The 11,093-nt window shown below is 66.2% G+C and overlaps 2 protein-coding genes across 3 annotated transcripts; both read right to left on the bottom strand.

The window, feature by feature from the left end:
* Positions 1-277: 277 nt before the first annotated feature.
* GP1BB (glycoprotein Ib platelet subunit beta) lies at positions 278-1,504 on the bottom strand. Its single transcript, XM_055118983.1, has 2 exons — positions 1,285-1,504; positions 278-1,204 (listed from the first exon to the last, which is right to left on the bottom strand). Exons 1-2 carry the CDS (start codon positions 1,502-1,504, stop codon positions 606-608), a joined length of 819 nt encoding a protein of 272 aa, XP_054974958.1. The 3' UTR covers positions 278-605.
* Positions 1,505-1,525: 21 nt separating this feature from the next.
* SEPTIN5 (septin 5) lies at positions 1,526-9,389 on the bottom strand. 2 transcript variants are annotated; one of them, XM_055118982.1, is made up of 12 exons: positions 9,332-9,389; positions 9,154-9,164; positions 5,013-5,109; positions 4,838-4,924; positions 4,385-4,508; positions 4,178-4,312; positions 3,941-4,058; positions 3,735-3,836; positions 3,099-3,195; positions 2,867-3,002; positions 2,649-2,751; positions 1,526-2,542 (listed from the first exon to the last, which is right to left on the bottom strand). In XM_055118982.1, the coding sequence occupies exons 1-12, from the start codon at positions 9,372-9,374 to the stop codon at positions 2,486-2,488; spliced, it is 1,110 nt and encodes a 369-aa protein (XP_054974957.1). In that variant the 5' UTR covers positions 9,375-9,389; the 3' UTR covers positions 1,526-2,485. The 2 variants fall into 2 exon arrangements, with proteins under 2 accessions (XP_054974957.1, XP_004607537.2); XM_004607480.2 differs by lacking the exons at positions 9,154-9,164; positions 9,332-9,389 and adding an exon at positions 5,672-6,248.
* Positions 9,390-11,093: the final 1,704 nt, after the last annotated feature.

Genomic DNA, 11,093 nt, shown 5'->3' with positions numbered 1-11,093 from the left:
TCCTCATCCCCTTCCCCCTTCAAGCCACACTTCCTGGCCCTTGAGGTCTCCACAGTATCTCCATTCTGCACTCGAGTCCTCAGCCCATGTCCTCACCCCACAGAGCTCACTGCCCCATGTCCTCTCTCCTCAATGACCCATCGCCCTGCAGTGTGGTCCGGTATCTGTTCCCTGCCCCCTCCGCCCTGCCCCTAACTCTGAGTGAGTGAGTTTAAGTGTTTGCACGGCCTATTTTGGGTGCGTGTCCCCTTGAGCAGTCCCCAGTAGGGCTATTTCTGTTTTTTCGTTTGTTTTTAATTTTTCTTTTCTATTTGGGGGTCGGGGAGCGGAGGGATTTCCAGGTCAGGTGGTGCAGAGCCGATCAGTGGAGGGTATTTGCTCAGTACTGAAGTTTGGAATGGGGGCGCGTGTTGGGGGGGATGGCGAGGGGAAGGTGGCAGGGCACTCCGCAGATCCTGGTCATCGGGGTGGGGCTGGAGGATAGGTGGCCCCGCGGGGAGCGGGGTGCTGCTGCTGCTGCCGCCGAGCGGCCGACGTCCGGGAGAGGAGGGGAGCTGGGCGGCGGGCAGGGTGGGGTCTCCTCCGGGGCCCGGCTCCACTCGTGCTCAGGAGTCGCCGCTGCCCGCGGGCTCGGCCAGCAGCGGGGCGGTGAGCGCCGGGCGGGCGCGGGCGCGGGCGCGCAGTCGCCGCAGGCGGCAGAGCAGCAGCAGCAGCAGCAGCGCGTGCAGCAGCCCGAGGCCCAGCAGCGCCAGCTGCGCCGCCAGCGCCGCCCAGCAGAGGGCGCCGGGCGCGCAGGCGGCGCGCAGCTCGTCCTCGCTCAGGTAGGGCAGCAGGCGGCCGCGCAGCGCGGGGGGCGCGGCGCAGCGCAGGTCGCGGTAGGGCGAGCGCTCGGGCCGGCCGGCCAGCCAGGCGCGCAGCGGCAGCAGCTGGCAGTCGCAGCGCCAGGGGTTGGCGCCCAGGTGCGCGGCGCGCAGCGCGGGCAGCGTGTCCAGCAGCCCCGGCGGCAGCGCTGTCAGGTTGTTGCCCGCCAGGACCAGCTCGGTGGTGTCGGGCGGGAAGGCGGCCGGCAGCGAGGCCTGCGTCAGCCCGAGGCGCCCGCAGTCCACGCGCGTCCCCGCGCAGCGGCAGGGGGCCGGGCAGCCGGCGGCCGGGCGGCCGGGCGGCGCGAGCAGCAGCAGCAGCAGGCCCAGCGCCCCGCGCGGCCCTGCAAGGGAAGCGCCCGTGAGCACGCGCGCCCCCCGCGCCTGCACCCCCGGCTCCCACCCTGCCCACCCCGGGACTCACCCGAGCCCATGGCGAGAGGACGGCGACCCGGCTTGCTCTGGACGGGCGGCGCGGGCTGGAGGAACAGGCGACAGGCCGTCCACCCCCGCCGCGCCCACCACAGACCACAGCGCGGCCTCCCCGCTAGAAATAACCCGGGGTCCCAGATAAGGGCGCTATCGCCGGGACCCGCCAACGCCCGGGGTTTCCGCCCGCCGTGCCGCGCCCTCCCGGCGCCCATGGAGCACTCGGACACCCAATGCCATGTTCACCAACATTGTTCTCCTGTCACCAGGACAGGAGGTGGCATTCACGACGGGAGAACAAAATGGGAGAGGGGGACCTTTTAAGGGGCGGGGCCATGCGGGTGGAAGGATAGGGGGCGTCGGGAGGGGGCGGCCCCGGAACCGGCAAAGGTGCTACTGGGTGGGAGGGCCCCGCAGCACCAGCAGAGAAGGGATGTGTCGGTTTAGGGGGTTGCGGGTGGGGGGGATCTCCCACCACCCACAGACCCTGGGTCAGGGGCGCGAGTGACCTAGCACAAGCAACCCCTGGAGCTCCTGGCCAGCTCCTGGGGTCTCCTTAGGTCTGGTAGGATCCTAAAGGCCCCTTCTGCCCAGTAGCCCACCAACCTGTCCGTGGAGCTTGCCGGTGTGGGGGGTGAGTAAGTGCGGGAGGATCCCGCCTGCCTCAGCTCAGCGCACTCCCAGCATAGCTGGGGCAGGGGGCTCCTGAGTCCGCACTGCGGCAGTGGGGGTTGGGCCCCCGGGAGCCCCAGGTCAGCGTCCCCCTTCTGCCTTGGTTTACCTGCCCACCTGAGAAAGGCCTGGAGTCTGCTGAGACTCTCTGGGGCGGGGGGAGGGGCTTATATCAGAAGTCTCAGCCCTATGTTAGCTCCTGCTCCCCCCAAGACCAGAGCGGGCCTTCCCGGGGGGGCTGCTGTCTCGATCCCTGGAAGCAGACACCTATGACGGGGAGGGGGTCAGCACTGAGAATAAATTAGGGTTGGCCGGGGGAATATGCCCCCGCCTCTCTGGGTCGCTTGGGGAACAGTCCGTGTCTGGGCCACTCCAGGGTTGGGGACATGTCCAGGCCCGTTGGAGATCCAGATGAGTCCAGGGTGGAGGCCAGACTGGTTGGGGTGCATGGGGGTGGGAAGGGCCAGCCCAGAGACTGGCAGTTCTATCTGCGGCCACATGGGGCTGTGGGGCAGGGGCGCTGGTCACTGGTCCTGCATTTGCTGCTTCATCTTCTGCAGCATCTCCTGCATGCGCCTTAGCTGGGGGGAGGAGGGAGAGCGGGAGGGACACAGTGAAAACCCAGACAGGGGGAGGCTGCGCCCCGTCCACCCCACCCCCGGCCCCTGCTCCCAGGACGGTGCCTACCTCCTCGTCCTTCATCCTGATGAGCTTCTCGGTCTCGGCGTCGGGAGTGGGCAGGGGCAGGATGGGGATGGGGCTGTCCATGCGGCTGTCCTGGGTCAGTTTGCTGAAGAGAGAGAGGCGGAGCTGCTGAGGGCGCGGCTCCCCTGCCCTTCCAGAGAAGCCTGGCTGCCTGGCACCCACTCTGGGCAGTGACGGGGCTGGGGTGGGGGGCAGCGCACCTGGTCATCTGCTGAATGCAGTGCGCCCGGTAGTTCTCATAGTGCACATCGCAGGTCACGTCCTTGAGGTCGTGCATGTGTGTCCGGATCAGCATGTTGCGCAACTTCACAAAGTCGCAGTGCGCCTGGTTCTCCACTGTAGGGCAGGTGGGCGGGCAGAGGCAGGGCTGGGTGGGCCAGTGGCAAGGGCGCAGGGCTTTCTACCCCATCCCCGACCCCTGCCTGAACTCACCCTCCACGATGCCCCAGGGATACAGGCGCCCTCGGACCCGCTGCCCCTTGGCCTCCACCACCGTGTTGCTGCCGATCACAGCGAAGGGCGCGCTCTCCTGAGGAGGGGCAGGTGCAAGGCCAGTCAGTGAGGCAGGTGGGTATGTGTGGCGGGGGAGGGGGTCCAGGCACTGGGTGGATCAGACATCAATGACCTCTCCCCAAAGAGATTCCACTGTCCCCACTGCACCCCACCTTGCTCCTGTGTGGCTTTTCTGTGTCTGGCAAAGGGGATGCTCGGGCACCTCATGCCCTAAGGCCTTTGCAGGACAGTACCCACCCAGGTGCTTCTCCCCATGGCAGGAGCCTGCCCATCCAGCACCTGCTCCCCAGCTCGTGCCCCCTGGCTACTGTGCCTAGAGGCCCAGCTTAGCTCTGACCTGAGGTCACTTGCCCCATGACTTGGGCTTGGCTCTCAGCATCTGGGACATCCACAGCTGTGCCCCCCCCCCCCCCGGAGCTCAGAATTCTGGGAGGTAGGGCATGGATGGCCCCAGGACCATGGGAAGAGGAGAAGAAGACCCTGTCCTGAGGAGCTGGAACTCGAGCTGGCCTCCCCAGCTCCCTCACCCCTGCTGCCCGCCAGTGACAGGCTTACCTTCAGCTCCCTGTCCTGCTGCTTGAAGTCCTCATCCTCGTCCGAGTCACATTCGGGGAACTGGTACACATGGATCCCGAACTTGTCAATCTCCTCCCGGATCTGCAGGAAAGGGCAGTCAGAGTGTGTGTGTGGGGTGCGGCTGGCGGGTGCCCGGGTGTGGTGAGGTGATGCTGGGTGCTGGGTCAGTCACTCCCCAGGCTTACCCGCTCCTTCAGCTTGCGAATTTCTCCCGGGACCAGGCAGTCAGCTTTGGCGATGAGGGGCACAATATTGACCTTCTCGTGCAGAGCCTTCATGAACCCCACATCCACGGGCCGCAGCCTGCAGAGAGACAGCGCAACAGTGGGTGGAGGAGGTAGAGGAAGAGGCAGGGAGAGGCTGGGGGTCCTGCTTGGGGGGGGGATGACTGACAGAACCCCCCCATGGGCCCCACGACGTACCCGTGCCCGAAAGGGGAGATGAAGTACAGGCAGCAGTGCACTCGGTTGTCCTGGATGTTCTTACGGTTGAGGCCACTCTCGTCGCGGAAATATTGCTCGAACTGCTGGTCCACATAGTCGGTGATGGGCTTCCAGCTGCGGGCAGAGGGCGCGTGAGGTCGGCCCAGGGCTCAGAGGCCGGCCCCCTCCTCCCCGTGCCCTCCTCACCACTCAGAGTTATTGACGGCGTCCCCGAAGCCTGGAGTGTCCACAATGGTCAGCTTCAGCTTGACCCCCTTCTCCTCAATGTCCACCGTGTGCTTCAGAATCTCTACTGTCTGGCTGATGCGCTCTGAGTGGGGGTGAGGGTTTGTTTTTGTTTTGTTTTGTTGCCGCATGTGGTGATGCTCAGGGGTTACTCCTGGCAGTGCTCGGGGGACCATATGGGATACCAGGGACAGAACCCGGGTCAGCCCCTGCAAGGCAAACACCCTTCCTGCTGCACTACTGCCCCAAAGGGGGCTGTTTGGAGGGGCTTCTCTGATATTTAACTCCCATCCTGGGCAGTAGAGGTCTGGGTCATGCCTCTTGGATTTGGGACAGGGGCCCCAGCTGTGGGGGAGCAGAGTGGGGCCCTCCGAGAGCCCCCACAGCAGGGCGGGCTGACAACGGCCCACTCACCCTCCGCGCTGAGCAATTTCCGGTCCTTGTATAAGTCTGTCAGAAAGAGGCTGTGGACCAGCGTGGACTTTCCCAGGCCCGACTCACCTGCTCAGGGACACAGTGACGGGGTCAGGTGAGGTGCCCCCAGGACAGCCTAGCCCGCTCCTCCTTCCCTGGAGTCCGGCTCACTCACCGGCTACCATGAGCGTGAAATCAAAGCCCTTCTTCACAGACTTCCGGTGCACCTGGTTGGGCAGTGTGGCAAAGCCCACGTACTGCTTGTCAATGTCCTGTGGACAGGGGTGGGGTAGGTCAGAGGGCAGCAGGGCTTCCAGGAGGCTGGCCCCCAGTCCTGTCACCAACCAGATTCATGAGGAGTCCCAGGGAAGGGCTGCTTCCCTAGTCCCCACCTGACAGGCGATTGTGGTGTGTGTGTGTGTGAGATATCAGGTATTGTGCTTCCTTGGGTGATGGGCAGAGGACACTCCCACCCCAAGACCCCTACAAGTCCTTCCATAAGCTGCGAAGTCCCCTGCCTCAATACTCACCCTCCCCAGTGCCAGCACCAGAGGGTGGGAGGCCCCGTCTGGCCTGGCCCCCATCCAGCCTCGCGGAGGTGGCTGGCTGCCGCAGTAGTCTATTTATAGTCCGCAGCTCCAGGCCTCCCCCGCCTGGGGGTCTCCGGTCCACCCGTCGTGGACTCTGGCCCTGCCGGGCTCCCATCAAGTCCCCAAGCCCGGGGGCTGACCCGGGAGGCGCTTGCACACACACACACACACACACACACACACACACACACACACACACACACACACACACATGGTGACCCACATTCCGGTTCCCTCCACACACCTTGAGCCGCCTCTGGGCCTGGGTCCGCGGGGACAGCAGTTGCTCCACCAGGCGGTCCCGGGGCGCTGCCAGCGAATCCATCGCGGCGGCGACCCCCAGGGCCCTGCCCGCCGCGACGGGCCGGACGGAGGCCAGGTCAGGTGAGGCTGCCATGCACGGGGCGAAGGGCCCACCGGCTCTCACCGCCGGGCCGCCCCCTCTCCGCGCCCCCGATCACCGACCCGATGCTGCGGCCGGCGGAGAGGACCCCCGGAGCCCCCCGCGGGCAGCGGAGCGCGCCGGCAGGCGGCATCCGGGGCGGACAGCGGGACTCGGCGGCGCGCGGACGCGGTCCCGGGTGGGTGGGCAGAGCCGCCCCGCCCGCCCGTCGCCGGGAAACTGTCGCCGGGAAATTGGGCCGCGGGCGGAGCCACGGGGGAAAGCAGCTGCGGAGGGCCGGGCCGTTTACGCGCGGGGGTGGGACGCGGCGCACACAGGCGGTGCGGCCCTCGGACCTGCGACCGTGGGCCCAGGGGTCCTGACAGCCCGGGTGACGCGGGGAAGCCCCCGGCGAGTCCCCTCCGCGCCCCGCCGGGGTCCCGGGGCGTGAGTGGCCGCTGCGCGCCGGCTCCCCGGGAGGTGCGGCGCGGCTTCCGCCCGCCAGAGGGCGCCAGAGGACGCCCCCGGGACCCAGGCGCAACCCCCACGCGGGGACCCGCACGCGGCGCCCCTTCTCCTCCTGGCTGACTTGGCCCCAAACCGCCTGGCGGTGGCGCCATGTGCCCCAAATGTCCAGTTACCTTTCTCTGCACTGCTGTTTCTCTAACCCCTGCTGAGGGCCTGGCCCCTCTGCGTGTGTGTGTGTGTGTGTGTGTGTGTGTGTGTGTGTGTGTGTGTGTGTGTGTGTTTCTTAACTAGAGGGAGAGGTGGGGACGACAAACAGGGCAAGTCCAGAGCATACCTGGGGAGCAGACCTCCAGGACTTAGGGAAGGGGGCCTTCCACTGGCCCCACCCCTACAAGCCTGCAAGTGGAAGTGTGTGTGTGTGTGTGGGGGGGGGGGTGTATGGTTAGAAACTTGGGGCCTACCCCAGCCCAAATTCAGGAAACTACAAACTCAATTCTTCAAGCTGGGGGTCCACCCATATGCCTCCACTGCTCCCCTCAATCTCCTGGGGGCAGAGAGAGAGGCTTGGGGGACCCCTCCCCTGGCTTTTGACCTTGGCTGATCCACAGGGCACCTTTTAAGATCAGCCCAGACACCACGGAGGTCTCCTACTCCAGCCTTCCCTTCTCCGCCCTCCTGGTCTCCAGAACCTGAAGATGCCAGCTATAATGGGGTGGGGACAGAGGACGAGGAAGAGCTGAGGTCTGGTGAGTCAGAGCAGCAAGAGATCCCCTGCTCTCCCCTCCCCCCATCCCTCCCTCCCTCCCAGCTTGAGGGGCCTCTGTCCCCTGTTCAGGCTAGGGTGCTTCTGTGGGGTTGAAGGCAGCTGGCAACCTGGGGCGGAGGGTGGGCCCACAGCTGGGAACAGGAGAGCCTTTCATCCCAGTGGAAAGTGTGGACGGCGGGGGGCGGGGTGGGGGAGCCACAGGCTTCCCGCTCTCCCAGCCTGTCCCCAGCCTCGCTTCGGAAAAGACTCACATGTGCCAGCCCCTGCCCTCTGACCTGCAGGAGCCTCTGGACGGAGGCCCACTGACTCCCCAGATGTGGCCCTCGGCCTGGCATCCACCCACACAGACGGGCAGCTCCCACCCAGGGCATCTGCCGGGCAGCTCATGGGGCTGCCTGCTCGCAGACGGCTCGCGTCCCCACGAGGAGGAGGGCCAGCGTCTGGTCTCCATCCCACCACCGGCCACGCCCAGACAGACCTGTGGCTTTCCTGGGGGAGCACCACAGGGAAGGGGCCCTGACACCCCCGAGGCACTACAAATACTCGGCTTCCCGTGCGCCACACACAGCTGCGCCCACCTCCTCCTGGTGTCTGAGACTCTCGAGGCATTTCCATTCTTAGAATCTCAGTCGGATCTGGGAGCAGCAGCCAGAGCTGCAGAGCCCCCAGCACGGGCCGAGAGCACTGGTGGGTGGTCGCCCCCCCCCTTCCACAGAACGTGCACGCACTGGGGTACAGCTGGCCCAGCGGCGGTGACAGTGATGCAACCAGGCTCTTTGGGCTCCCTCCATGGGGAGCTGGTGCCACCCCCAGCTGCCTGGATCATGCCCTCACCTCGACAAGGAGGGAATGTGGTGGTGGGGGGCGCAAGGAGGGTTCCAGGGGACCTTCAGGGCTGGGCAGCCCCCAGCCAGGAAGGATGGTGAGGCGGCTGCTGCCAGGCCTAGTGCTGTAGCACCCTCAAGCCAGGAGAAGGCAGCCAGCGGTGGGGCTGCTCCCCTTCTCCCTCACACACAATAGACTCCGCGTGTGTCTCGGGAATCCAGGCATTGTCTGGCCCACTGCTGTGGGGAGACAGCTCTCACCCAGGGATCCCTGGGGAGCCCCTTTAGCTAGGGGGTGCAGTGGGTGGGGCCCGTCCCCAGGGCGGGGCGCGTCCCTGCCAGGAGGCTGGCACCTGGCAGACAGACTCCAGGCTCCCACCCCATCTGCCAGGCTGCTCCTGGTCTGCCTGTCACACCCCAGGCCAGGGCTCTCACATTCCACCCAGCACCCACCTGGTGCCACAGCCCCTCAGGGTTGGGGGGGGGGAGTGGAGGGCTTCTTTTCTCCACCAAACATGGCTGAGCTCCAGCCAGAGAAGCTCCTAGCAGGGCTGCCGAGAGCCCACCCCCCATCCTACTTGGTACCCCCACGTCCCTCTGGCAGTGTCCCCTTCAGCTGGGTGGTGTCCTCCCTTCCTGGGGCTCAGGCTAGGCAGGCCCCTTGGCGAGACCACCTGGCTTGTGGAAGCCCCTAGGCTGGGGCTGGGCTGGCATGGGGATGACTCAGGTACAGCAGGGATGCTCGATGCAGGGCAGAGGCCTGGCTCAGACCCACCTCTCAAACTGGTGTGGGGAGAGGACCTAGGATGCTAGGAGCAATGTGGGGTGCCCCGCGGCTCCTCCGTGGGTCTACTCAGGGACTGTGTGGCAGCCGGGGGACATCAGGACGCCTGTGGCTGCCGTGACAGTGGCCTCACTCACGACCCGGGCCCCCGGGCACAAGGCCTGCAGAACCGGTCAACCGGGAGGGAGACGGGAGACGAGGGCGCTGGACCAGTGAGACAGGGGTACCCGCCCATACCCCCTCTCCTCCCCATCTAGGGAGGGGCGCACAGGCTTGCTGGGAGGGTCAAGGCCTGGCCCCGCTGTGGCCTGGCGCCCTCCTGTCCCTTCCACAGCCCCAGTCGCGGCGGCACGGCAAGCCCCCTCCCCCCAGCCCCCGTGACATCGATTATCGCGACCGGGCGGGATGACGGTCGGCGGGGGGCGGGGTCGCGCCTGGCCGCCAGCGGCGTCCGAGCCACAATGGGTGACAGCCCGGGCCGGGAGCGGCGGCGCGCACCTACCTGCTTGTCCTCTGCGGGGCCGGGGTGGCGGCGGGGTCGGGGCGGAGGTCGGGGTGCGGGCGCGGGCGGGTCCGGGCCGGCGGGCGGGGAGAGACGGAGAGACACGGTGAGAGGCAGGCGGGCGGGCGGGCGGTGGGGACAAAGGCGCGCGCGGGCGCGCGGGCGGCGCCGGGCTCACCTGGGGTCGCCAGCTTGCTCTTGTAGCGCAGGCCTGTGCTCATGGTGGCCGCCGGCGGGGGACGTGCGGCGGCGGGCGCGCGGGCGGGGCGCGGCGACGAGCGGCGGAGGCCGAGGCCGGCTGCGGGGTGACCGGCCCCTCCGCGCCGCCCGCGCCCCGCCCGCGCGCCCGCCAGCCAATCGGCGCCCGCCGCGCCCACGCGCGACCCGGCGCGGCCGGCGGGGGCGGGACCCGGCGCGCCCCCCAACGGCCCCCGCGCCCACGGCCTGCGGCCGACGCCCTCGCCCCCGCCGGCCCGGCCGCGCCCCCGGGACCCGGGGAGCCCGCGCTGCGCCCCACCGCGCCCCGCGTGCTGCTCGGCGGCCAGACCCTTCCTCCTCCATCCCAGGGGCCCGGCCGTGATGCTCCAGCCCTCGGCTCTCCTGGAGTGCCGGGCGGTACCTGCGACCCAGACGGTCCCCTGGGGTGGCCTTTCTGTAAAGCCTGGGGAGCTCCCTGCCGCATGCACGCCTGCATCTCACTCTCGGGGAAATGAGTGGAGCCCACCAGCTCCTCCGTTTATCGCCACAGACTGGGAGGCGCTGGCCTGCTCCTGGCTGCCTGCACCAGGTGATGTGGGGGTGGTGGCGGTGGGAGGGGGGCGGCTCCAAGCCCCTATCCTGAGCTGTGACCCCTGATCCCCTTATCTAGAATGTTAGTCCAGAGTAACCCAATTTGCATCTGGGCCCACTGCAGCTTTTCACCCACTGCAAATCCCTTGCAGCACCCTGAGAAGAGTCACTGGGGGATCCTGGCTCCCTGTGCCAAAGGGCAGTGGGGCCCTCGGGAATGCACCCCATTTACAGACGGGTATGGGAGGCCTCAGACCTTGAATGAGGTCTGAGTTTCCAGCACTCCTCTGCGTGTTGGACACCCCTGCCTGCTCTCTGTACTTCCACACTGTCCAGTGCACTCAGCCTGCTCCTTCACAAAGTGCCCCCAGGGGCCAGTTCTGGAACCTTCCATCCCTTAGAAAGGGACTGTAGGGCTTGTGATTACTGGATCCCCATTCAAGAGCTCCTCAGAGGGTTTCTTGTCCCCTCCACAGGCAAGAAACTGTTCTCCCTCTTCTGTCCTCTCTCCTGTGTCCTTTGTTCCTCTGCTGGCTCATGGAGTGGGAGGTGGAGATCCCCGGCTCCCCCGGCTCTGAAGGACCAGCATCAAGCGCTGAGCTGTTTGCTCACTAAGAGGAAAAAGTCTCATAAAACAGCACAGTGTCAGGGCCAGAGTGATATTACAATGGGTAGGGAGTTTGTCTTGAGTGTGGCTGACCAGGAGGTTCCACCCCTGGGAACCCCTGTGGACCCCAAGCCTGCCAGGAGTGACCCCTGAGCTTAGAGCCAGGAGTAAGCCCTGAGCACTGTTGGGTGTGGTCCCAAAACAAAAAACCAAAAACAGTATAGTATTCTGTCAAATTCTGTGTTGAGAGATGCACACACGCACACACACACACACACACAGAGAGAGAGAGAGAGAGAGAGAGAGAGAGAGAGAGAGAGAGAGAGAGAGAGAGAAAGAGACAGAGAGAGACAGAGACAGAGACAGAGAGAGACAGAGACAGAGAGAATGGAGAGAATGCTCAATGGGCTGAGTGCATATTTTGCATGCAAGAGGCTCAGGGTTCAAGGCGCTGCACCACATGGTCCCCAGAGCACCCAAACACTGCCAGTATGTCCCCAAACCAAAATAACAACAAATTCTGTGGCCAAAGCCCATTTCCCCA

The sequence above is a fragment of the Sorex araneus genome, chromosome 11, assembly GCF_027595985.1.
Source record: "Sorex araneus isolate mSorAra2 chromosome 11, mSorAra2.pri, whole genome shotgun sequence".
Lineage (NCBI taxonomy): Eukaryota > Metazoa > Chordata > Mammalia > Eulipotyphla > Soricidae > Sorex > Sorex araneus.
This window is presented reverse-complemented; position numbering and strand designations above follow the sequence as displayed.